Source organism: Rattus norvegicus, chromosome 13 (genome assembly GCF_021556685.1).
Source record: "Rattus norvegicus strain SHRSP/BbbUtx chromosome 13, alternate assembly SHRSP_T2T, whole genome shotgun sequence".
Classification (NCBI taxonomy): Eukaryota; Metazoa; Chordata; class Mammalia; order Rodentia; family Muridae; genus Rattus; species Rattus norvegicus.
Window position 1 is genome coordinate 66,000,001 of NC_141546.1, and position 26,426 is coordinate 66,026,426.

The following is a 26,426-nucleotide window of genomic DNA, read 5'->3' on the forward strand; positions in this document are numbered from 1 at the left end:
GGGATCCTCCCGGGAGCTCGCCTGTGATTCGCCCAGGCATTCGAGCCGGAAGCGGCCGGGAGGCGTTGGCGGCAGCGCACGTGGTGACGTGCGAGGGAGTGCGGCGCGAGCGCGCGCGGCAGCGGCAGTGTGTTCGGGACGCGCGTGGAGGTCGGTCGCTCGGAGGTGCTGGGCGCGTCGCGGTGGCGGGCGAGTTCCTGCGAGTACCCAGTGGTCTCCCTCTGCCCGCAGCCTCTCGACCGGTCGCCCCGCGCTCCTTCCAGCGCCTTCCGCCTTCAGCCCGTCGAAGCTCTGGAGATGAATTTCGCCATCTCTTCAGAGATGACCCAGGTACGCGCTATACGCGGGCGCCGCGGGAGGAAGAGGGCGGGGTGGGAAGATGGTGGCTGTGCGGAGAGGGAGTCCCGCTGTCCCAAGAGGAACGGGCATCGCCGGGCTCCGTATTCGTGCGGTTGCCGGCTGGCGGGGTACGAGCGCAGTGGTCCGAGACCTTCCCCCGCCGGGGCGGGGACCGTTAGGTTTCCGCTTTGGGTGACGGAGGTCCCCGGGACCTTGCCCAGCGGACAGCTAGGAAGGATGACCCGCCGGATAAGAGCAGCGGCCACCGCGGACTGTGGGCATCGTTTCCCGCTGTCAGGAGCGGGTGCCGGCTGCGGTTCGGGGCTCTCCGTGCTAAGACTCCCCGCGGTTGGCGCGTGGGGACACGGAGCCGCCCTCAGAGCGCATCGGTTCCAGGGGTTAGGCGTGGGGTGGCACGGAGTCCCCGGTCGCCGTGGACCGCGGGGTCCTTTGTTCCAGCTCCACGTTGCCCGCTTTTCTTGCCAAGCGCGGGGAAAAGGAGGCGGGAGGAGCGAGGGAGCGGCTGCCCTGACGTGTCAGCTCTGAGTGACTGCGCCGGTGGCCAATCGCGGACGGGGGTGTGCGGGCGCCTCCTTGTACCCGCCGAGAGCGCGCCCCAGGCCTTGCAGCGCGGGGTCCCTGGCGCGCCGGGGCACAGGCTCCGTGTCCTCCGAAAGAAATTGGTGGAGAGCATGCTTTTCGTCCGTTCACCCTTTTTTTGTGAATGACCTGGTTGTAGATTCCCTGATAGGCAGACGTCGGGGAATGTCAAACTGGAGATTAACGTAAGGAAATCTGTACACGCACAACACACACACACGCACACATTTTCGCCTTTCCCCTCAATACGTTGCAGAAAAATTATTTCGGAGAGCAGGCATTTCAATCAAAAAGAAGTCGGTCAGCCTGAAAGGGAACGTTTTATTTAATGTCTGTCAGTAGTGGAGGTTAGTTAGAACACCCCGATATCAAGTTCTTGGGAGTTTTGTTGTGGTCTGCTATTTTGGCAATGCACCATAGGTCTGGAAGTAAGAGTACACATGCAGCAGGGACTAGACCACCATAGCCATATTTTCTTCAATGTTGACACCAGTGGTTGATTTAAGAAAAAAAAAAAAAACCTGAGAAAATAGCTTCAGGTTGAATCCTGCTAACACTTTAATATCTTTAAAATATTAAAGGACTTATTTGTAAGCCTGAATGTAAACAGTAACTGGGTAGAACTGGGTTGAAACCAGTATGCTCTAATGCCACCTAGCAGGTATTATATCAAACCTGCACTTTGGTGGCTTTCCTCAGATTTCCTAATATGTGGAATCTCGGGTTAATTAATAGATTCCCGTTTCTGTAGCCTTTGTCTTAATTTATAGTTGACTTCTAACTTTGTCTTTTCCAAGGACAGTAGTTCATGCTTTACTTTAGGGTTATTAGTGGGAGGCTGACCTTGTTTTTAAACGGTAGGATTTTGTATTTCTTGTTTGGATGTTTTAAGTGCCGTATAAATGTAATTTTTCAAATAAGTTTCTTTGAATGTCTTGGCCAGTGACACTAATGGGACTTATCCCAAAGCTTTTTCTTTTTAGCTTTTTAGTAGTGTGATGGTATAATCAGATGCTGCAGGTAGGAATTCTCAAAGGTTGAGTATATTCCTACCTTCTGTTGGTATTAAAAGTATTATTGGAGAGATTTCTGGAATTTTACTTCTCTTGTGTCAGTAGCCACTGTGTTAATGTTTCTAGCCCTACAACAGTGTTCTTTACACTTTTGTTGTCAACCTGGATATCCAAAAGGTACCTCAACATTAGAACATCCCAAACCCGGTTCTTTTTTTCTTTCCTGCTTTTCTCAATCTAGCTAAATCAATATCTAAAATTTAATCAATATCTAAAAATGACATGTTGCCAGCAGCACCCATGTTAAAATATCTTAAGTCCTCACTCGGTGCCTTAAAGACCAAGCCAGCATGAGTGTATATAATCTTCGTTTAAATGTCTTGTGTGCATCTTTTTTCCAGGCATGCACCCACCATACTCCTCCTCAAACACCCCTTCTTAAAACCTTCATCTGTCTCCATATTTCGCATTGTTTAAACCTTAAAATAAGATTTCCTCTCTCCACCATGTGCCATGTGAAACAAAACAGCCAAAGTTTCTGGACTATGTGAGCTGTTGTGCCTTCCCTTCCCCTTTGCCTGAGCTGGTTTTTCTGCTTTATCTGCCTCTGCAGTGCTCAGGCTGCAGAACTGAGCTAACTCCATTTTGTTCTAAGCATTTCATTCCAGTCTGTGTCTGCCATGTTTAGTATCATAAGTGTTTGCAGCTCAGTGGTTAAGTGCTTGCCTGTTATGACTGAGGCTCTGGGTTTAATCCAGCACTGAGGAGGGACTTCTTCAATTACTTCATAATTGACTTCCTTGAAAAAAATTACCTTGAAACTTAAATACTTGTGGTTTACCTTAGCAATGTTTTAAAAATGTGATGTTTCCTTCTGCTTAGTGGAGGGTGGGAAGTGCTGTGCTGTTTTCGCAGCTCTGTAAGACCTGCTGGATTATATTTCACTTAAGCTAATCTTCTGGGCTATAGTAACTCTCGAATTCAAAATAGTAAAAGCAGGTCCCCTATCTTTCATTTCTGGTACTGACCTCACTAAGAAACTGAAATGTGTTTAGCTGTATATATTCCTTTTGACCCTAGTTTCAGTCATAAAAATGGACTGGTTCAAACTATTTTTAATACAAAAAGTAAATTTTATATTCTTAAATGCCTTTGGGATGTTTGAGCCTTGGTCTGGCTTTGAAAGACAAAATTTCTTCCCATTTAAAAATATTAATTAGTTACTGTGCTTGAGTTTTAGGTATGAAATAAATGTGAAATTTGAGGATACTTTAAGTTAAAAAAAATTGTGTGTGGATATTTTGTCCAGAAGGCATCTGAAATACCCAAACTTAGTGAAAGTGAACATAAACTTTGAAAAACAAGTTTGTATAACTTAAACATCATTTGGACTTGGGCTAACTTTTTAGAGTTGTAGGTACAGTGGGTAGGTGCTACCGATGAAGGCGAAGTTCATATTAAATCTTTTTTCTAGACAGTCTCATGTAGCCTCAGTCAGCCTTGGAACTATGCAACTCAAGTTGGCTTTGAACTCTTAATCCTACCATCTCACTCCCAGGTGCTAGGAATACTGGCTTGTGTGCCATTGCATATGTTGAGATCCTAGTAGGCAGAGAGTCAGATAAAAAGACCTTATTTCACAAAATGCAAAGCCAGATTGTAAAGTACACATTGTATAAGCGCATATGTCAGACATTCTCTACAAAGCTTTTTTCTTAAAGACTATTTTACCCCCTCCCAAGTAAATCTTTTAAGATTTATTTATTATATATGAGTGCACTGTAGCTGTCTTCAGACATACCAGAAGAGGGCATCAGATCTCATTACAGATGGTTGTTGTCACCATGAGGTTGCTGGGAATTGAACTCAGGACCTCTGGAAGAGCAGTCAATGAGCAGTCACTGAGCCATCTCTTCAGCCCCCAATAAATCTTAAGTTAGAACATCCAAGCTATCAAAATAATAAACATTTGGCCAGGAAGTTGACTCTTCTAGAGGACCAGGTTCAATTCTTAGCATCATGTTGCTGATCGCACTGTAACTCCAGTTCCAGCATATTCGGTGCCTCTTTTTGGCCTGCAGGCATTACACACCTAGTGAACAGACATTTACATGCAAAACTCAAGTTTAAAATTTTATAAATCTCCAGTGTGTTCTCTGTACATGGGATAGGATTACCTGTTTTCAGAGAACATTTGTTTTGCTAAAGCTAGTTTTGTAAGAAAAAAATATAAATTGTAAAGCAGAAGAAATGAAAATAACATGATAGGGTGATAGAGTTGATATAGTTTTTGCTTTTAAGACAGTCATGCAACACAGTCTGTCCTTAAAAATGAACAAGGCGGAGGATTTGCCTAAAAGCAGAGCACAGAACGTAATTGTGGACAGTCATGCATATCGTCAGAGTTTGGGGAACACTGCTTCCTAGCCCTAGGGTACTGGCCAAGGTTTGAGAAGGTCACCTGTCAGAAGTTGGCCTAGGGGTTTTCCAGCTAGAAAGGCAGCAGGAAACAAAGGCCAAGCACACTTTGGGGAGTGGGGTATCTGGCTTATAGAGGTACATGTGTCTGGGAAGAGTGCCCAAAGGTGGCTTCCTTCTTCTAGAGTAGACCTCTTGTGTTTGCAAATTGGCTGGAATCTAATAGAGTTTTTAGAGTTAATATTTGTATCTGTTCTTTACTTCTTAGGCTAGCATATCCCTCTTTAACAATGATTAAGGATTTTTTTAAAGAAATAACTTTAATAATTGCATGTTAAATAAAAAATTGTTTGTAGTTTATGGTTTTTTTAATGTAATGTGATATTTTTTGCCTTTTACCTCAAAGGTTGACTTATTTTGTATGACCTGTTCTACCTATATGAATGGCAGACTGATTCTTCTGAATATCTAACTTAGATCTGCTATTTTTACAGATTATGATGCATGATTATCACAGAAGAAATTCATGTCTATAGCTTTTAAGGACTTGATTACATCATTTTCAAGCCTGATAGTTTTGGAACCACCATTAAAGCCTAAGACGTCTACCTTACTCAGCCACCTGTCTTCACACCATAACCAAGTGCTTTGTTTCAACACTCCTTTGTCTTTCGACACATTTCTCTTCAGTAATAGTTGGTAAGTGACTATTCTTCACCTCTAGCAGTGACAAGTGTTTGGGTGTCTTGTGAGCTGGCTCAGAGGCAAAAGACACTTTTCTGCACAAGCCTGGCAACCCAAGTTTGATCCCTGGAAACTCCTCAGGTGCTAAGGTGGAAGGAAAGAGTGGATTAAGCAAAGTTGCCTCCAACCTCCCCACACAGTAAGGCTGGGGCATGTTTCCCCCACCTAGTAATAAATGCCCTTTTTAAGACACAGGCTTTCTGAAAACTGTACTGAGGATAGACCGATCTCAAGGCTTAAAAGGCAAAGAGATCCCTAATCATTTGGATATGAAAACATTGTTTAAAAAATTTATTATATGAGGTGTGTGTGTGTGTGTGTGTGTGTGTGTGTGTGTGTGTGTGTGTGTGTGTCGGTCTGTCTGTTTGTCTTGGTTCTTTCCTTTTACCATGTGGGTCCTGGGGCTTGAACTCAAGTCCTCAGGCTCGGTGGTAAGCACCCAACCTGTTGGTACCCATCTTGCAGGCATCTAAAAAGCATCTTTAGCATTTGTTTTTAAATTCTTTAATAAAAATGATTTTTTTCTCTCCTCCCTTAGTATTCCTTTTTGAGTATTTTGGCTTTTAAGTTACTTTAAACTGAAGTCTTATACTACTATTCTTTAACATAGTTAAAACAATAACTAGTTATTGTTTTACATAGTTACTAGTTTTATAAGTTAAGTTGATAACTTGTTCTGAGAACAATAGGCTAGAGATGTGGCTCAGTGGTTGTAGAAAATGGTATCTTTACAAAGAATTTGTTTTTCCAGGTTAGGAGTACATGCCTATAATCCCAGCCCTCTGGGAAAGGAAGGGGGATTGAGGAGTTCAGGGCTAGTCTCAGCTGCCTTCTGAATTTAAGGCCAGACTGGGCTATAGAGATGTGTCCAATGCACATTGGTTTGTTTTTGAGAGTAAAGGATGGACAGAAGCCAAGTCCAGGAAAGTCTGTATGTCTCTTAAACCACTTGCTGTAGGTTAGGATGGGAAAATATCTGATTTTCCTCCCTTGAGGAGGAATGTGTGTTAGACATGGAAACCAGGCTTAGGATGAGATATTCACTACTGGATGATGGAGTACAAAGCAATAGATAGGGTCGAAGTCAGGATGAAAACCTAAGTATCCTGAGCCAGTGTTGCTTCAGCCAGGATTTTGTGTGCTTACGTTTTTTGATATATTGGTAGGATAGAATTTGGGTATGAAGATATGGTTTTACGTTTGAAAAAAACACATACATTCTTTTTTGAAACAGAATGTTTAGACCAGGCTGGCCTCAAACTTCGGGATCTACCTGCGTCTGTTTCCCACGGGCTGGGGTCAAAGGTGCGACTCACCACACCCTGCTTGGAGATTTTAAGAGCTTTGACATGTAAAGTAACGCAGCTTTCTTTTTTCCGTTTAGCCAAATTTATACGGAAAAATGATTCCCAATGGATATTTGATGTTTGAAGATGAAAATTTTATTGAATCTTCTGTTGCCAAATTAAATGCCTTGAGGAAAAGTGGGCAATTCTGTGATGTTCGACTTCAGGTATTTAAAACTTAATTCATGGCCTTTTGTTACTAAAAAGGTAACCCATAAAAGCCTTCAGTCGTATTTCCACCTCCAGACGGGAAATTAATGAGATCACTAAGTTTTTTGAGATCTTATTTTTTATTTATGTGTATGGGTGTTTTGCCTGCGTGTATGTCTTTGTACCGCATGTGTGCCATGTCTGTGGAGGTGAGAAGACATGAGCCCCTGGAACTGGATTTACAGATGGTTGTGAGCGCCCATGTAGGTGCTGGTCCTGTGGAAGAGCAGCCAGTGCTCTTAACCATTGAGCCAACTTTCTAGCTGTGAGGTGACCTTTTTTCTTTTTAAAGACTTTTAACTAGAAATGTGAACCAGGAAGCTGATGTGTTGAGTGCAGTCAATAAGACATCTCGTTTTGGTTTTTGTTATTTCAGGTCTGTGGCCATGAGATGCTGGCACACAGGGCAGTCCTGGCTTGCTGTAGCCCCTATCTATTTGAAATCTTTAATAGTGACAGTGACCCTCATGGAGTTTCTCACGTGAAGTTGGATGATCTCAATCCAGAAGCTGTTGAAGTCTTGCTGAATTACGCATACACTGCTCAGTGAGTATCTTCACGTAAAACAGAAGATTAGATAATGCCAAGAATTTAGGAAATAACTAAAAAAAACAAAAAAACAAAAAAAAAAAACCCCAAACTTTTTTTGTTTTTTTTTTAAATAGGTTGAAAGCTGATAAGGAATTAGTGAAAGATGTTTATTCTGCAGCGAAGAAGCTGAAGATGGACCGAGTAAAGCAGGTAGAGTGTTACATGTCGTAACAGTTGGAGACGGGTAGGGTGCTCTGTGGGGTTGGGATATAGAAATCATCATAACATTTAATTAGGCCCAAGAGTTAGAAATTCTGTCCCTTCCCATCACAGCTGAGCCTGTTGTTTGCTCCTTGGGCTTTAGTAATGTAGAAGGGTCACCTGTCCTCTTGACTGACAGTCTTCTTTGGAATAATGGCTATGCCAGAGTCAAATTAAGTTACAAAATGCTACATCTCTTTGATGGATATGTTTATTTGTAACAGAATGTTAAGTAGTGTTACTTATACTGTAAGATCACTACACAGAACGGCAGCTTGGCCATGACATGAACCTTTCTGACTTGAGCATAACTGAGCTCAGTTTCAGAGTTGTTGCGTTTGCCCTAGAGCAACTGCAAACGAGTCCGTAAGGGATTAAAGTGGTGTACTGACAGTGTCTGACAGAACAGATTCCTGTATGTGTATGTTGTACACATACGGAAAGTGCCCGCAGAGTCCAGAAGGCACTGAGACTCAAGGAGCTACCTGCCTGAGGTGGGTGCTGGAACCCAAACTTGGGTCCTGTGGAAGAAGTTAGCTCTTAGGAAAGCAGCAAGTCCTCTTGCCCACGGAGCCATTTCTCCAACACTCCTAGTCATATAAGATTTTTAATCAGAGAAAGTGGCTTTGAATAAGGACCAGCAAGCTAATATTTTCTTAAAAGGGTCAGGGTTTTTTAAAATAGAGTTTTATAAGGAAGGGCTCTGTGGCTTCTGTATGTAATCTGCTTTCTTAAGGTCGAGTAACAGAAGTTAGACCAGTGGTTCTCAGCCTTCCTGATATTGCTGTTTGCTATTGTCAGGAATTATAACATAAATATTGATGTCCAGTGGTCAGTGGGTGCCACTAGGAAGAGGTAGTTTGGCCTTCAGAGGGGTCGCCACCCACGGATTGCGAACTGCTGAATTAAGCAGTTTGGACAGACACACTGCCCCACAAACCTAAAGCACTTGTTGCTTTTGTTGGCAGCAAAGTTCAGTTCTAAGCACTCAGATGGCTCACACCATCTGTAATTGTGGTTCTAGAGTGTCTAATGCCCTCTCCTGGCCTCTGCAAACACTACATGCACATGGTGTATTGTATAGGCACACATGCAGGCAAACACCCATGCAAAATGAAAGTAAATGAATCTTTAAAAAAGAATCCTATGATTCTTAAGATGGCTTAGCAAGTAAAGCTGCTTGCTGTGTCAGTCATGGTGACCTGGTTTATAACACATGTAAAAGGTTACCCACTCCATATGGTTGTCTTCTGATTCCAGTCATGAAGCACATAGACACACTGAATTTTAACAGAGGTCCTATGCTGTACATACAGTTTCATAATTCCAGCTTCTTCCTATACAGATATTTTTCCAAATGTATTTCCGATTCTGTCTTGCTACTTTCCATGTGCTGTGCACTCAGCTTTCTACTGTAGAGCTCCATTTATCCCTAACCTCAGAAAGCTTCACCTGACGCTACTGTTGACACCTAGACCCCGCACTGCATTGCCATTTGTCACATTTGCTGCTAAACAACTTTGTGTGCCACATCTTTGCTGTTTCTCATTTGCTTTTTGTTGCTTGGTTTTATTTTGAGACATACATCTTGTTATGTAGCCTGGGCTGGGTTTGAATTTAGATTTCTCTTGTCTCAGCCTCCCAAGTGCCCCAGATTCTAGGCCTGTGAGCACCACCGTGCCCAGCTGATGTCATCATGTATCCATGTACTGTCTGTCCCATTGTCTAGTTTGATTTGATTTCTGGATCATTTTTGTATTTCACACAATGTTCACATATTGACATTGAATATTCAATAAACTATGCAAAATGTTGACACACGTCTTTCTTTCTAAGGTCTGTGGAGATTATTTACTATCTAGGATGGATGTTACTAGCTGCATCTCTTATCGGAATTTTGCAAGTTGTATGGGAGACTCTCGTTTGTTGAATAAAGTTGACGCCTATATTCAGGAGCATTTGTTACAAATTTCAGAAGAGGAGGAATTTCTTAAGCTTCCGAGACTAAAGGTAAGGAGTAGTCCACGTAGGTCATACAGGTCAAGTAGTGTTCTGTAGTTTCAGACACAGTCTTTTGTCAGGCGAATGAAGGTTACAATCAGTAATGCTGATACTTCAAAGTGACTGTTACTCTTATGTAATGGGTTTCTGCTTCCCTGTTTGTTTATTTACTTTGTGGGTCACTGATTTCCTTCCAAATTAGAGAAAATTGATAAAGTAAAACGTTTTTAATAAAATATTTTTGAGAATTTAAAAAAGTGTACAATGTTTACCATATTCACCTCCAGATCCATACTCAATTTCATGTCCTCTCAAACTTCTTTTGGCCCTCTGTGCTGTTTGTTACTGATGGATATGGAACGATCCACTGAGCTAGTGGGCCGATCAGAAAGACATGAAGCTGTCAGCTGTCTGTGGCACCTCAGCCACATTCACACAGTTCATGACCCCTCCCCAGTGAAACTGAGCATTTAGCTGAGAGCTAGAATTTCAAAGCTGATGTGGATGTCACTGATATTTGTTTGATTTATTTACAATTCTAGTTGGAGGTAATGCTTGAAGATAATGTTTGCTTGCCCAGCAATGGCAAGTTGTACACAAAGGTAATCAACTGGGTGCAGCGTAGCATCTGGGAGAATGGAGACAGCCTGGAAGAGCTCATGGAAGAGGTTAGTTTTAAAGTAAATGGGATCCAGCAGTTCTTACACATTATTTTTGCTATAACATGAAGGATTCCCTTTCACTTTTATTTTATAACCATGACCCTAAAGAATTTAAATTTTGCTATAGGTACCCCTAAGCTGAGAAACAGGGGGGGTGTCCAGGTGAGCTGAATGAACCGTTCAGTTTGGTCTTCTGCTTTTCTTTTTTTTTTTTTTCCTTTTTTTCTATGCTTATTATGTGCTGTTAACTTCTTTTAAAGTAGCATGGAACTTGCTTTAGACATGGGAGGTGGTACTACTGACATTTTCTGTAGATTCTTAATTTTTCTTCACAGGTTTTTGCTTTAAGTTTGACAAGTAGGTAAAGCTTCTAATGGTTGTTCCTCCCCGTTGGTTTATCTCCCCATAGGTTTATTAACAAAACTAGGATCCCCAAGACTGAAGAACCGAGAAGAAACCTCGAGTGTATTGACACGTAAAGAAGCAGCAGTCCTGCCCCAGTTCTCCTAAGAAAAGTCCGCTGTGGGCAGAGAGCGATGATGATTTAATGGTGTTTACTCCTTTACAGGGTTCTTACCTCTAAAGCTTTGTGTTTTCAATGGTGTTGTTCTTACATATAGTCAGATTTGGGGCTGTTTTAAAAAAATACACAACAAAAACAAAATTTGACGGCAAAGGGGACTAGGCCATGTGTTGGTTGAAGCAGTGGGGTAATTGAGTGTATCACTGCACAGACCCGTCCACGCTCACTGAAGCTAACCTGCTCTGTCAGGCCTTAGTCCCTGCCGTGACTACCTTCTATAAAGGCAGCAGATGCTCTTTCAATTCTGTGACTTCCCATGTGGGAATCAGATGCAGTAGTCATGTATTTGCATCTGTGCAGGAAGAATGCAGCTTGCTTGACTTTTTGCATTTGTTTTTTCTTTATGTGTTTTCTTGACATTACCTACAGGGGAGAAGTATGTTTATTCAAACAGTGCCATTTATCTTCAAAGGTGTAAACCATTCCGTGTTTTATTGTAAATATGTGTACTTAAGAATCTATGTGTTGTACTATACGTTTTTTCTTAATGTCACATAATAGAAGCTCTGGAAACAATGAAGATTTCTTTCAAGCCAATCAAGCCAAGGACTGACTCTTCAGCCAGTATTAGAAGATTTTGTATTTGATCTTGATTTTTGTTTTGTTTTTTGTTTGGTTTCGCTTTTTACATTTTTACTACTATGACATGTTTTTCTTTGCATCGGGATCCTGCCAGAGTAAGATGTCAAGACGCACACTGGAGGTTACCTTGAGGCGGTTGTGTAATCTGCGTACTAGCGAGTAGCCATGGTGACAGTAGCCACATGGGTGTTCTGTTGCTGTTTTGCAGGTTCAAACCTTGTACTACTCAGCTGATCACAAGCTGCTTGATGGGAACCCACTAGATGGACAGGCTGAGGTGTTTGGCAGTGATGATGACCACATTCAGTTTGTGCAGGTACACATTGCACAGTCTGAGGTAACCTCAGGTTAAAATTTAACTGGAGAATTTTATAGCATTCTTAATTTTCCTTTAATAAAGGAAAGTGGACGAATTTTATTGTTATAACTGGACAGAGAGACTTTTTGGGGAGAAAACAAGCATTTTACAGCTTGCAGCTTTTTTGCCACACCAGCAGAAGCTGACTCAGCATTAGACAACTCCATTGACACCTTTTCTCTCAGAATGCGGTTCACAACTAGTAATAAGGACAGCAAAAAACCAGTGTACTAGGCTTTTGTTAATTTGGTTAGATTCTTAAAGGTCATTTGTAACATACATGATTATTAGGATCAGTTTTCAAAAGATAGTTGACTTCGATTGCTGATGGCTGTGAAAGAAATTTTGGCTATGTAATTACTATGTAACATTCATGAAATAGAAATAGTATCATGATTAATAATAAGTTTATATAATGTTGAACTCAGAAATGGTCGATCATTTACAGTGTGATCTGGATGTTTCTAGGCAAAATGTATTAAGGCAGTATAGTTTCCTTGCTGATTGAGTTACTGCTGTAGCCTTTCATTAAACACATACTTAAGTTCAGATACAGTTTTAACAGTAGAGAACAAACATGTGAGGTGTGTGAACAGTTTTAACTTACAGACACTGGCAGCATATAAAAAGAAACACCTTCTGTTTCTGTGTGTTAAAGATCAAACCAGTGCTCTGCGTGTAGTTCATGCCCTTCAACACTGGGCGACACCATAGCAGCCCCACAGTCGTGAATGTCACAGTGAGCCACTCACTAACCATTCTCTTACTAAGAAAAGCAACCTGGAGCCTTCGTCTTTTCAAACACTGCCTAACTTGAGACACAGACATATTTTGCCTATATTTGGAATTTCTATAAAATAGTCATGTAATAAGCATTCTTCTTAGATGGCCTTTAACTCAGCGTTGGGAAGGCATGTGCTGGAGAGTAAAAAGTTGGCTCAGTGGTGATGGTGTACTGACCATGTGCTTATGTTATCCAAATGGCAGGTGTCTGGTATCCCAACCTGGGGACTTGCATTGGCCAAAAGCCGTGTTTGTATTTCTACTTGGAACATCTGTGGTTGTTTTTATCTTTAATTATAAATACTGTAAGTTAAAGTAGCCTTTTTAATGGCAGAAGATTAAACACCGGCCAGTGGCAGGCTGCAGTGCTTGACATGGAGTCACAGCGTATGTAGCTTCTTTTACAGGACCTACCAAGGCAGTAAACAGTTCTGTCCAAGAGGAGGCTCCTGCCATACAAGGGAGGGCCTGAGGGAGCCTGTGGGATAAGACGTGAGATGGAAGGTGGCACAAACACAGGCTTGGGATTTAGAGGATTAGCCTTAGGTGAGCAGAAGATTATCCATGCACGGATGCTGCTTTGTGATTGGCAGGCTAATCTGGAAAAGGAAGCACGTATAACTGACACTTCCTTATGGGCGGCAAGAAGGATTTTTTTTTTTAATTTTGTGTTGTCAGGATGAAACCTAGGGCCTCTGCATATGACAGACAAATGCTCTACTTGAGCTACATACACAGCCAGGAGAATTAGACAAGAATACTGAGTGGAAAGAGTGTAATTTAAAAGTCGATAGAAGAGATGTGGTAAGTTATATTTCTAGTTGGCATTCATCAATCGTAGGAAATGGCTAATTGTCAGGTAGATGACGCTGGACTAGCAACAGATTTGCATTTTTAACTTTACAAAGTTGGCATTTTTTTTTATGATCAGACACAAAGGGTAGATTAAAGCTTGCAAGAGCAGTTTGTAGATTATTTGAGGTAATAGTTTTTATGTTTTCAACAATGATGAAAAGTTTAATCGAAGGATATGGAGGAGAAAGGATCAACTCCACTCATCTGTGCCTACACATAGCTCTCTAAAGGTTGAGGGTAGGTCTTAGTGGTATAGGACGGTTTGAGAATGAGAGGATCATGGGAATGTGTGAGATGCTGACCTTTCTGTCTTGCTAAATATTGTGAATAGAGACCATGGAGCAGAAAAGGTCATGCCCTAGATTTCAGGGATGAGGAAAGGAGATAGAGAGGAAGCCTGGGAAGAAGGATTGCAATTAGAACCTACTCGAACTGTAAAAGCCGCCTAAGAGGAAAATGGACGTCAAATAAATGAGATCTTCTGGAAGGTGATCCAAAGATAGGAGTAATTCTGTTTGTGTAAGGAGGTCATGAGAAAAATTGTGTATTAGGTGTGTTTGTTAATGCCAGTCAGTAGTCCTTAGTGTCGACCCCATTCATGGTCACTCTCTCAGTTACAATTCGTATGTTAGAGCAGTCTTATTGCTGTGAAGCCTCTTTAGTATGTAAGTTTCGTCTATTTCATATTTTGTGATACTTGGGACTCCTTTCCACATATTGAGGTGAAGATTTTAATGTATCTTATAGTCTTTAAAAAAAGTCAGAATCCTTTAACTGTTTCTTTGTTGCTTTTTTTATACTAGCAACACAAGTTTCCATTAGAAACTATTTGTTTATGCGGTCTGTCCCTGGGGCCCAGGTTAAGTGGGTGAGCAGAGTTTGCAAGTGCTGAAGTGTGGTGCCTATCCTTTCACGGTAGACATTGCAGACTCAGTGTCAGGCTCTGATTACACCCAGCACTCAGGATTCTGTATGATCCTTTCTCTTGGAAGTGGCAGGGGCTGAGGCAGTTGAAGGCAGTCTACAAAAGAAGCTCATAAAAAAGCACACTGATGCTCGAACCCTTCATTACCATTGCCGTGTTATAGTCCTGCGAGTGGTTCTTCAGTATTGCTCATTTCTGATTGTGTGTGTGTTTAGTTTTCACAGTATCTAAAGTAGCCCTAAAATAAAATGCACATGCTTCTGATTGTTACTTCCTGTAAAATGCTTTCAGAGATTGGCAGAACCTGTGCGTACTGACTCTTTGCTGGCATTGTCTGAAGGATACTATTCTAGACAGTTTAGTTAGGCTGAGTTTCTTACACAGAGCAGCTGAGAGTGTTATTTTCTCCTTCCCGCTCCCATATTGAGAGATCATTGTGGTATTTCATCTGTGCTGGATTGTGAGTTGTTGAAATTGATCTTCTTCTGAGCAGCCAGTTGTGTAGATGGAGCTGTTTCATTTTTAAGTGGCGGTGTAAGTGTGGCAGGACTTTGTCAGCTGGAAAGTGTTGGTTTGTGTTTGGTTCCATGTGCTGTGTAGGTGAAGGCACTCCGTGTCACCGGCAGTTGTTGCACAGTAGCTCAGGAACAAAGGTGCAGCAGGACTGCTCTCTGGCTAGGTTTCTGTAGCTGCCTTTTGATTTTGCAGAAAAAGCCACCCCGTGAGAATGGCCATAAGCAGATAAGTGGCAGTTCCACTGGATGTCTCTCTTCTCCAAATGCTTCAGTGCAAAGTCCTAAGCATGAGTGGAAAATCGTTGCTTCAGAAAAGACTTCAAGTAAGTTTGTCTTCAGTTTATCTACTTGTAAGGATAGTTGTCAGTTTAAAATACTTTGAGACTGAATAAGGAAAAACTCGGAGCAATAGCATATGGAAAACCATAGCAGAAGTTCCGTTCTGGAGACTGGAGTACAATTTAGAATTCTCTGACCACCCCAAGTGTTAATAGTTCCATGGTAAACACAGAGCTCTTTTGTTCACAGATAACACTTACTTGTGCCTGGCTGTGCTGGATGGTACATTCTGTGTCATTTTCCTTCATGGGCGGAACAGTCCCCAGAGCTCACCAACAAGTACTCCAAAACTGAGCAAGAGTTTAAGCTTTGAGATGCAGCCAGATGAGCTCCTAGAAAAGCCTATGTCTCCCATGCAGTATGCACGGTCTGGACTGGGGACAGCAGAGATGAATGGCAAACTCATAGCTGCAGGTAAGAGCAGAGCAATGTGTGTGATAGACAGGCCGATAGGTGGGCATTTATATCAACGTGCTGCATTTCAAGACAGAAATAAACATTGATACTGAATATGCCTCAGTTTGGTTAGGAGTCATTGTTTTAAATTAAATGGGAGTGGTGTGCTAGACCATAAACCCAAGGCCTCGGGGCTGCTTGCTAGGCCAAGTGCTATAGTACATCCATGTTAGACTACAGAGTAGATAGACTTGTTGGTTTTTCAGCCAGAATAAGCAGTTTGCTCATATACATAATGAATACTGCTCCTTGACTATTAGGAACATTTAGTTAAATATCTTTCTCGCTAGGTACATTACCTAAAGACATCCTGGCTGGACCTGGTGACCAGCCACATACTTTTTAATCTTAGCACTTGGGTGATGTAATGAGAGGCTCAAGCTGTAAGATAGCCTGGGAGACATAGTAAGATGCCCACTGTGGGGGAACATCCAGCCATTCTGATCATGTTTCACATCTAAAGCAAACCTACGTTTCTTGCCAGGTGGTTATAACAGAGAGGAGTGTCTTCGAACAGTTGAATGCTATGATCCACACACAGATCACTGGTCCTTCCTTGCTCCCATGAGAACACCAAGAGCCCGCTTTCAGATGGCTGTGCTGATGGTTAGTACAGTGTGCTCAAAACAGTCCTTTATCTTGTCTTTTTCCTTAGCACCACCCAAGGGAAATTCTCACTTATCACTTTTGACATAGGGACAGCTTTATGTGGTGGGTGGATCAAATGGACACTCCGATGACCTGAGCTGTGGAGAGATGTATGACCCGAGCATTGATGACTGGACCCCTGTGCCAGAGCTGAGAACTAACCGTTGTAATGCAGGTAATAATACTCTACTAACTAACACGGCCAGGGTCTATTCATAATACTTGGGTTATTAACATGCTTTACACCTTTCCTAGGAGTGTGTGCTCTGAATGGGAAACTGTACATTGTTGGTGGCTCTGATCCATATGGTCAAAAAGGCCTGAAAAATTGTGATGTATTTGATCCTGTAACAAAGTCATGGACAAGCTGTGCTCCTCTTAACATTCGTAAGTTGGTCTCTTTATTTTGTTTTGTTTTTTTGGGGGGTGGGGGTATGGTTTGCCTGAAACTTTGTGTAGCCCAAACTGGCTGACCTTGAACTTGTAGTTCTTTATAAACCTGTGAATTACTAGATTGCAGTACACACTTACAGTTCTGATGGCTTTAATAATAATCCTGGTTTGCTTTAATTTTTATAGGTAGACACCAGTCTGCAGTTTGTGAACTTGGTGGTTATTTGTATATAATTGGAGGTGCAGAATCTTGGAATTGTCTGAATACAGTAGAACGATACAATCCTGAAAACAACACCTGGACTTTAATTGCACCCATGAATGTGGCTAGGCGAGGAGCTGGCGTCGCTGTTCTTGATGGTGAGTGTCTAGGTTTGGAGAGGTGAATAGTAGAGTGGCAAGAGTTAGCTCCCTAATTCCAAGAAGGGTCGCTCACACACTTTTAAGTAGATTCCAGGGACTGGCAAAATGGCCCAGCGGGTAGAATGCCTGCCTTTTTGGCAGAAACCCTGAGTTGGATCCCCAGAACCCATGTAAAGGTGGGAGGAGGGAACTGACTCCACATAGTTGTCCTCTGTGTGCTATATACCATGTGCATACGTATACGCATATCATACACAAAATAACTATGAATCATTTCTTAAAAGTTCAGATGTATTCTGTTTCTTGTGGCATAAGGGGGATTAAGGATTTTCCCCTTAAGTGTCTGGTTAGTAACCTAAATATATTCTTTCACCCATCTCTTGGGTGTTCTTAACCAAGTTCCAAATTTCCCTCTGTGAGCTGGGCCCATAATTCAGTCTTAGATTTTGAATCAACCTTTTTTTTAGGATAGTAACTTGAAGAATTTTATTTCAAAGCATAATCTCTCCAACAGTTTTATGTGGTAGACACTGTCCTTTCACGTAGTCTTTATTGATTGCTTTATTGTCTGTAGAGTTAGTTAACATCATTTGAAACAAAGCTGATCTTAGCAAGACTTTGTGCCTCAGCTAGTGAGCGAGGAAGGATGCTGGGAATAGTAAGCGGCTTCCTGACCCAGGACCCAGACCTTTGTGAGCCCTGTCCGTCAGTGTAGTTATGGCTGTATTCATGCAAGCGAGCGAGTGATACTCAGAAGAGAAAATACTGAAGCTGAAAATTAGTGATCTTTTTTCCCATTTGTTGCTGACATTTTTGTTCTGAGTATGTAATTTCCAAAAATCATATGGCGATGAAAGCTCTAGCTAGAAGTTCAGCCTTTGGTCTGTTTTCTGAACTTTTTGTGGTGCTACTTTAAGCCAGGACCCCACTCTGACTGGCTAAGTGTTTTATCATTGACCTGTATTATATATATAGCCCTATTCTTACTTTGAATATATAGAACTATGGTGGCTTGTCACTTAACATATTTAGGCAAGTTTCTACCTTCTTTGTAAATTCTCTTAATTGTTCATCCATGAAATGATCACACTATGTGATCATCACTGTGGAATTACTATGGAACTGTGGGAGATGTATTTAACATGGTGCTGTTTCTGCCCTTCTCTCCTGTAACTGCCTAAGTTTCTGTAGGAATGGATTCTTTTCCATTTAACTCATCTCCATGGTTTCCGGTATCCTTGCCACAATTACACACACCTTTTCTTTCTTTTTGTAAGATAAGGTTTCATTATGCAGCCCAGGCCAACCTCATATTAATAGTCCTTAGTCATGGCTTTCTGAGTGGTGACATTACAAGCGTGTGTTACTATACCTTGCCTACATAGATATTTAATTCCAACTTTTTTTTTTAATAGAATGGACAAACATTTCTAATTAAAATGCATTCATTTTGGGGGGCTTTTTTTTTAAAACTTGTTTTCTGAGCCTTTTTAGACTGACTGTCTTGTTTCTCTTTTAGGAAAACTGTTTGTAGGCGGTGGCTTTGATGGTTCTCATGCCATCAGTTGTGTAGAGATGTATGATCCAACCAGGAATGAATGGAAGATGATGGGAAATATGACTTCACCAAGGAGCAACGCTGGGATCACAACTGTAGGGAACACCATTTATGCAGTGGGAGGATTTGATGGCAATGAGTTTCTGAATACCGTGGAAGTCTACAACCTTGAGTCAAATGAGTGGAGCCCTTACACAAAGATTTTTCAGTTTTAACAAATTTCAGAACCCCAAACTAACAGGCTTAGTGATGTAATTGTGTGTAGTAGAGGTACACTTGTGAATAAGGAGGGTGGGTGGGGTAGATGTTGCTAATGGCAACACAAAGCTTCTGCATATTGCATATTATTAAACATGCTGTACATACTTTTTGTGTTTGGAACGGAATGCAAAGATGAAGGTCTGTTTGTGAATTCTTAAGACATCGTTGGTTATTTTACTTTTTGAAGGTTGATACTGTAAAAGAATAAACCACAAATTGATTGGGAACATCATTTTAAGAAGTCCCTGCTCCTCCTCATTTGTTTTGCCGATTTGCACATTAAATGACTCTTCCCTCAGTTCTGTCTTAAGAGGCAAGAGGGGTAGGGTTTACACGTAGGCAGTTGGGCTTTTAAGGGCCCCTTTTCAATAACTGGAACACTCTATAACAAGATACTTATTTAAATAGATAACAATGACTATTTTTGTTTTTATTAAAAGAAAAGTTCACATGCCTACCAATATTTAGTCTTTTATGATTACATTTTTATAACTTTTTATATTCTCAGCAGAGTGCTTTATCTGTTGAAGTAAAATGTGACAGATTCACGTTATCAAAGCAGAGTGGCAGAGGAAAGGATGCAGAGTGGGGTGTTTCTTTTAAATGCTCAGAACGCAAACTTAGCATTTGCCGCAGCTGTCCCTTTTTCTTTTCTGTTTGAGAGTGCAGTATCGATGTTTATTTGGATGGAGTTGAATAGTAACAGTAATAATTCAAACCCAGGTTTGATGAATTACTGACTTACTGAAACATTTAAACTGTCTTTATTTATCACTAACCAAACAATTGTAAGTGGAAGCCTTTGATTGAAACAATTAAACTGTACTGGGTTTGTGACTGCACCCCTTTTCAGAAGTGTTTTGTTCAGCTTTCTTACTCACCTGGATTGACTGGTTGGGGTGACTCGGTGTCTGTGTAGTGCTACACCTAATTTATGGTGCCCAAATGAGCAAATCTAATGCTTGCTGCAGATGCAAACACATTAAAGGTACTTTGCAGTAAATCTTTGCACTGTGGGATTTAATGTTCAAATGTTTGTTACTCACTTCATTACTTACGTGTGTGTTTGGCGGGGGGGTGTTTTGTTTTTCCCTGTAAGGATGAGCTTACAGTATTAGTGGGAAATACTCATTTGCCATATTTGAAGTAAGGGATGGTGTGAGGTTTGTGTTTTACATAAACCGAATCAGCGAGCTGGCATAAGATGACCGGAAGTGGCTGACTTGGGATGTGAATGTATTTTCTTCAAATGTTAGATTGGTCCTTTACCACCTCATTTCTCTGGTGTACAACCACCAAGAAAGAGAGGCAATTCACATGCTTTGTAGTTCTTATCTTACCCTGGTTTGGTTTTTGGACTAAACTAGTTTGGCAGGTTAGCAGATTTGATGCGCCATAATGACTGTATAATCAGTATTCTGTTCAGCCATGAAATAGTTTGAGTCGAAGATCTTTATCACTTTTCACTGCGTAAGACACGTGCTTCATTGAAATGCTTGGTATGGAAGTTTGCTGAATTCACTTTTGGTGACAAAATAGGAATAGATTGCCTAAAAGTGTGCTTTTAAAGGTGCTGCGATGACCTATCTCAAGCCAGTGCTCGGCAACCAGTTTGTGTTTACATCTAAAAGCTTCCATCTCTTCAGCGGAAGAGAAAGTGGCCATCTGCATACTCGTTGAAAATCAGAGGATCTTTTACCATTATGCAGTTTGAAATGACTTAAAAATATTGGCAATAGCACATTTGTTAAAAAGCCCCCTTCTGTTTAAAGGTGTATGCAACAACTGCTGGCTGTGTCTCCAGTCCAGCTCTACACTTTTTGATCATTTGTAACAGTTCACAAATTTAAGAAACTTAAAACTTCAAGGTATTTTGCATGAGTTTTATTTAAGACAAGGTCAAGATCTCTAACCTGGCCTGGTGCTTACTTTGTAGATCATTTGGCCTTTAACTAGAGTGTGTGTCTCTGCCTCCCAACTGCTAGAATTAAGGGAGCAGCCCCCACACCCAACTGAGCTTTTGTTTATTATGACTTTTAATGTAATATTCTGATGTTTAGAATAGTTTGCCACTACTCAAAGTGTTTTATGGGGTTGGGGATTTAGCTCAGTGGTAGAGTGCTTACTTAGGAAGCGCAAGGCCCTGGGTTCGGTCCCCAGCTCCGAAAAAAAAAAAAAAAAAAAAAAAAGAAAAGAAAAAAGAAAAAAAAAGTGTTTTACAATTCTCTAACGATAATCATCTTAGGGAAGGTAGAATGCAAGAATCCTGTTTTTATCTAACCTTCAACAGCTGTGGAAGGAGGCAGACACTAAAGAGTCCAGGTAAAACAGTACCGTAGTTGCAAGGTTAGTTCAGGAGTAACAACAAAAGCTCTTACTAGAGCCTGGATTTGAAGGATCTAAGTTGGGTCTTGAGAAGGGTATGGGTGACAATATATGTTAACAAGAATGGGAACAAGGCATAAAGTGAATTAACTGAGTCAAAAAAGGGAAATTAGAATGAATACCAAATCTTTAGTAAGACCAAACATCAAGACCACCATTAGAAAGTTCACTGTGTGGAGGATACAAAGGAACAACTGCCATCAATCAAATTAATCGGAAGTTAAAATAATAGACTTGAGTGGCAGGTGTTTGTACAATGGCCAATAAAATACTGGACGTAGAGTAGCACACACCTTTAGTGCCAGCACTGAGGAGGCAGATGTAAACATAGTTCCAAGCCAGCCAGGGCTACATAGAAAACAAAACCCAACTGTGCCAATACTCATTTGTTCTGCCTGTGACCCTGAACCCTGCTGCTTAATTGACAGCAATAAAAACATATTAAAATACTCGAGTTGTTAGAACATGCAGACTTCCTAAGGTACAGGAGAAACTGCAAGATCCAGTAGGCACTTTAAAAAGTACAGTTCAGTAATACCTAGGATTAAGTGAATACTTTGGCAATTTAAATAATCACCAATGTAAAAGTAAAATGGGATTCCTTTCCACATAAACCTGTATGTGATTAGAGCTCCCCAAACTGAAAGTCACAGTAGCTTACCAACTTGCTAATGATATACACTATAATACTGTAGGATAAGAAGATGGTACTGACTGCAAACACCAAGAAGTAAAAATTGCCCTTGTTTTGACAACACTTACTAAAACTGGGTCCATTCAAAGATTAGTATGGCTCTACACAATGAATCTTTAGGAGGACACTAAAAGAAGTATGAAAACCTTGTATTTTTAGAGAGCAATGAAGTTAATGCTACCTGTTTAAGAAGCACTGAACTGTTAGCAGAAGGCCCAACCTTTGAGAATATCTAACAACCTAGCTGAGCGCCTGAGTCTTGGCTTCTGCAGACATGTCAACACAATTTTCCCAATACAATCATTTAATCCACCTTTGGCAGGTCAGTCTTAACATATTTCAACTGCTTGGCCTTGACTTAGGAAAGTTCTTGAGCACAGTCTTTAACTAGATGCGGATCACTGTACAAGGTACTTCTCCATGACGAACACTGTTTCCAGCAAGTATTCATGAGGCTGGCAATCGGGGAAACTTTGCTTTGCTGTGATGGCATTTAGGCTTTTCACTTCCAATGAAACAATCTAGCTACCACAATTCTGTTTTTACTTGGTACAGCGTATTCTGTTTAGGGCAGTGACATTGCAACTTTTGATGCCATACGGCCTGACCACACGTTCCAAAAGCACACCTATGGGAGCATCCTGGATGCTGCTGGGGTGGACATCTCCCAGGTAGCTAGATGTCAAACAATTAACATATTTTAAATAAGGTAGAGAAACAAGTGAGGGAAATCTATATCCCTGTATGAAACTCTAGCTTCCATGTGGGCAGGTACCTGTTAAGCAGTAATGTAAGTAGAAAGCACAACACAAAAGTCTCCAGCTCTGTAGCATTATGGAAAAGGGGAAACAAATAGCAAACTTATTGGGCAAAAACCCCAAAGTGGGGACTTGAATGAACTGGTTAATTACATGGTTGTGCATTCAATAAAACTCACAGTAATATACAAAGGAAAATTTTTTCTAGCTAACCCAGAAAGTAGTTAAAGTAGGCTTAAAAAAAGGGTAGGACAGATCTAGATTTTACCTTGGTAAGGAACCAGTTAGTCTAACGGTGGAGGCATCTGTACTGAGCTGATAGTTTAGCTAGTAACCGTTAGTTCACAGCAGAATTGCAAAGGCTGAGAAAAGATTAAAATTCAATAACATTGAAGGTGAAACTGGGAGTAGGGTAAAGTTGGTAAAGTGCTTGCTTAGCATGCAGGAAGACTTGTGTTTCACCTTTAGCACCTTACAAACTTAATGTGGTGACAAGCCTACTGTAATGCCAGCCAGATGGAAGGGGATGGGCGTGTGTGTGTGTGTGTGTGTGTGTGTGTTGAGATTTGAGTGCCTTCCATGTAGCCCAAGCTAGCCTTAAACTAAGAGCAATCCTGCTTCAGTCTCCTGATCCTGAAGTGCTGGGATTAGTTGTGCAACACACAGATTCACGGTTATAGTTATTCAATTTTATGTGTGAGGGTGTTTGCATGTATAATGATGTACCAGATTCATGCTGGTTTGATGCCCTGAAACTGAAGTTTCTGATGGTCGTGAGCCATGTGTCATGTCTTGTAGCTGTGGCTAGCCTCTGGAAATAACTATGTAGATAGACCAGGCTAGTCTCAAACTTATGATCTTACCCTTTCCTTGTGAATACCTGAACTGTAGGCATAAGACACCATGCCTAATCTCCGTGGATGTGTGTGTGTGTAGACTAGGGGTCCTCATGGACTGAATTCCTGTCACTTCCTGAGACAGATTCACTCTGAACATTAAGCTCACCGACTCAGCTAGACCATGTCCAGCAAGCCCCAGGATTCTCCAGGCTCTGCTTCCTTCCCATTAGCATTCATTACACATACGCACCATTACTGGCTTTCTCACCTGGCTGCAGGAATCATACTCAGGTCATCATGTCAGCATAGCAGGCCTTTTCCAAATACCTAATCCAAGTAAAATTCTATACTGGAAAGCTGGCTTGGCTCGGGTTAAGAGTTTCTCCTGCTTTTACCGTGGATCCAGGTTTGATTCTCAGCACCCATGTGTTGCCTCACAACTCTTAAGTACAGGTTCAGGGTATGCACGACCCTCTTCTGACCTCTGTGGGTACCAGACACCTGGTATACACAGAGAATGGTTAGTTATTATAAACACAAAACTTTTTGAAAATTCCATGCTTCCCTATTTGGTACCGTTTTATGAATTTTTCCAACCTAATCTATTTCCTTCCTAAGAAAGGATACTTTTTTGGGCCAAGGAAAACTGACTAAAGGATATTCCACTAAGACTTGACTATGACTGCAGATTAGAACTTCATAGATCTATTTCTATTTCACTTTATGACACTGTGGGTCTTTCTCCTAGAAGATCATCACAAAATAGATGTGAGCACTACTTTCTTGATATTTTGAATGTCATCTTAACAGAGAACAGGTTTCTCAGTCAGCTCATATTTATGTAGTGTTTTGGCCAACTCTCAGAGTGTGTTCACATTCCCAACTTGACATCTTCCTGGCCCACCTGGCTGCTGGAATACTTGTCAGCCTTGAAACATGATAGGCCAGGATGAATGACCTTCCCTACTGGATATGCAGACAGATCTGTACCCTCCAAAGTGCTACTCAGAGTACTTGCAATTTAGAAACGGGACAAACTAGCCACCCTGTATTTTCATTGTTCTTGGATCTTTTGCTCATGTACGTACTTGAGTGACTGAAGCTCCATGCATGTGAGACCACACTATCCTGTGTTTAATTCAGTGTGACCAGTTATGGTAAGCAAGCGCTGACAAATTGACTACAGGTTCTACCTCTCCTTAGACTTGAAAACTCTGGTGTGCACCGGGTAACACGACACTTAACAAATTCAAATCATTGCACCTCTATTAGACCTTGGAATGTACAACAAAAAGGCACTGTTCTGTCATAAAGTACCCTGAAATACCGCCTTCCCCAAGGGATCTATTTAAGACTATATGTAGCACATTAAAAATATCCAGGCTAGGGGGTCAGGGCAGGGACATAGAATTCAGTCTGTACAGGCCTGCCATGCTGACGTGAGGTGATACCTGCACCCAGGTGAGAAAGCCAGTAGTGGCGCATACGTGTAATATTAGTGCAGAGGAAGCAGAGACAGGAGAATCCTGTTCACTGAGGGACCCTAGCTCAGGAAGTGACTCAATCACACTTCACCTCATTTTTGAGATAGATTCTGTCCACTAAGCTCTGGTATCTACCTGTCTCTGCCTCCACAGCCTGAGGATACAGGCAGATGCTGCTATGCCTGGCTTTTAAGTGGCAGCTGGAATCTGAGCTCAGGCCCTCACGTTTTCATGGCAAGCACTTTCCTCAAGTCAGCATGGTGCTGCCTTCCTGTAATGCTTGCCTTATAGAGTCCAAAGCGGGAAGACTACCACAAATTCAAGGCCAAACTGACCTATGAGGCCAGCCAGAGTAATGCAATAATGCCCTTGTCTCAAAAAATGAGGAGGAAGACTTCCTGACATGCTGAAGCTTCCAGCTGCCTAGGCTCATGGCTCTGCTGGACAATCGTGTGTCCACAAACCTTAATGTGTAGCTTTTCTCACCTCACAAGCATACAGCTGAGCAGTGCCTGTACCAACTACTACTGAATGTCCAGAACCAATCTTCCTACTGGAAAGACTTTTACAATCACACGTTATACTCATTTCAGAGACAGTATCTGGGAGTAAACTGAAAAGCAAAATACTACTAAAATAAGTTATTTATTGCTGTTTTAAAAATAAATTAACATTTATTATAGAATATCAAATTTGATTTCATCTAATATATTAACAAAAGCATAATACACTCCAGTAAACAAGGATTTCCAACTTAATGTGTAACTAAGTCATTAAACACTTGAGTTTTAGGGCAAACAGCTGCCACTGCTGTTTAATTCCCAAAATCCACACTGCTTCACATTTAAGGGGAAACATCTGAGGGGCTCTTCCCTATTGAAAACACTGAAAAAACGACATCCCCAAAGCAGCTACAGAGAAGGTGCTAGTTCAACATTCTACTTCATGTCCCTGCAGGAGCTGGTGGGTTTCCCAGCCGTCTTAATGTAAGTGACAGTTGGTCCACGAAAGCAGCCGTGTGGAATGTGGAAGCATGGTGATGTCTTGAGTCTTAGGGTTTGGCAGTGTCTGGTCATGTGCTCACAGTAGGGTTAGGAGAAATGCTAAGGCTGCAGGCTGCTGCCTTGTCACAGTGATCCTGCCTCACTCAGGGACACCGAGAAGACGGCTGTCTTCTCCTTGAGGTAGGAAGCATTGTCAGCTCCAGAAGAGCTGGGTCCTCGGTTATACTACACTGGATTCAATGAGATGCTCAACACAACATTTTGGTTTATGTATCTATGAAAGGTTTTTTTTTTCACTTCTTCTAGGTTTGGTTCAAAAAAAGGAACCAGAAAGAAAGTTGCTGTGTCACTCATGAAGACAGATGTCATTCCTCCTGTGAACTTAAGTCCTGCTGTTGAGCATGCCTTCACACCATCCTCTGCTTGCGGCCTCCATGTAGACGGAGGCACTGCACTGCTGCATGGTGTATTCCATCTCAATCAGTTGGCGGCATCCAATGGTTAACTTTTCCCTAGGG

The 26,426-nt window shown here is 41.5% G+C and overlaps 2 protein-coding genes across 6 annotated transcripts in view; one reads left to right on the forward strand and one right to left on the reverse strand.

Annotated features, from left to right (window-relative positions):
* Positions 1-126: 126 nt before the first annotated feature.
* Ivns1abp (influenza virus NS1A binding protein) lies at positions 127-19,747 on the forward strand. Of its 2 annotated transcripts, NM_001401342.1 has the most exon segments (15): positions 127-330; positions 4,865-5,069; positions 6,499-6,627; positions 7,047-7,216; positions 7,336-7,411; positions 9,299-9,472; positions 10,006-10,131; positions 11,499-11,606; positions 14,920-15,049; positions 15,255-15,479; positions 16,006-16,127; positions 16,218-16,344; positions 16,425-16,556; positions 16,749-16,922; positions 18,445-19,747. In NM_001401342.1, coding segments are annotated over 13 exon segments (1,929 nt in total). In that variant the 5' UTR covers positions 127-330; positions 4,865-5,069; positions 6,499-6,516; the 3' UTR covers positions 18,699-19,747.
* A 5,783-nt stretch (positions 19,748-25,530) lies between these two features.
* Swt1 (SWT1 RNA endoribonuclease homolog) overlaps positions 25,531-26,426 on the reverse strand; it is a 57,426-nt gene continuing 56,530 nt past the window's right edge. For 3 of the 4 annotated variants that reach the window (XR_015635104.1, XR_015635103.1, XM_087580177.1), the window contains one exon: positions 25,531-26,420. Coding sequence is in view for 2 of the 4 variants with exons in the window: in XM_087580177.1 (XP_087436303.1) it covers positions 26,291-26,420 (130 nt within the window). In the remaining 2 variants the exon portion in view is untranslated. 4 annotated transcript variants of the gene reach the window in all.

What these genes read in the sequence shown, in the direction of transcription:
- Ivns1abp (XM_087580178.1), top strand. An exon ending in TTCAGATGGCTGTGCTGATG is followed by an intron (nt 16,128 to 16,217) that starts GTTAGTACAGTG and finishes CTTTTGACATAG; the next exon opens with GGACAGCTTTATGTGGTGGG. An exon ending in TGGCGTCGCTGTTCTTGATG is followed by an intron (nt 16,923 to 18,444) that starts GTGAGTGTCTAG and finishes TTTCTCTTTTAG; the next exon opens with GAAAACTGTTTGTAGGCGGT.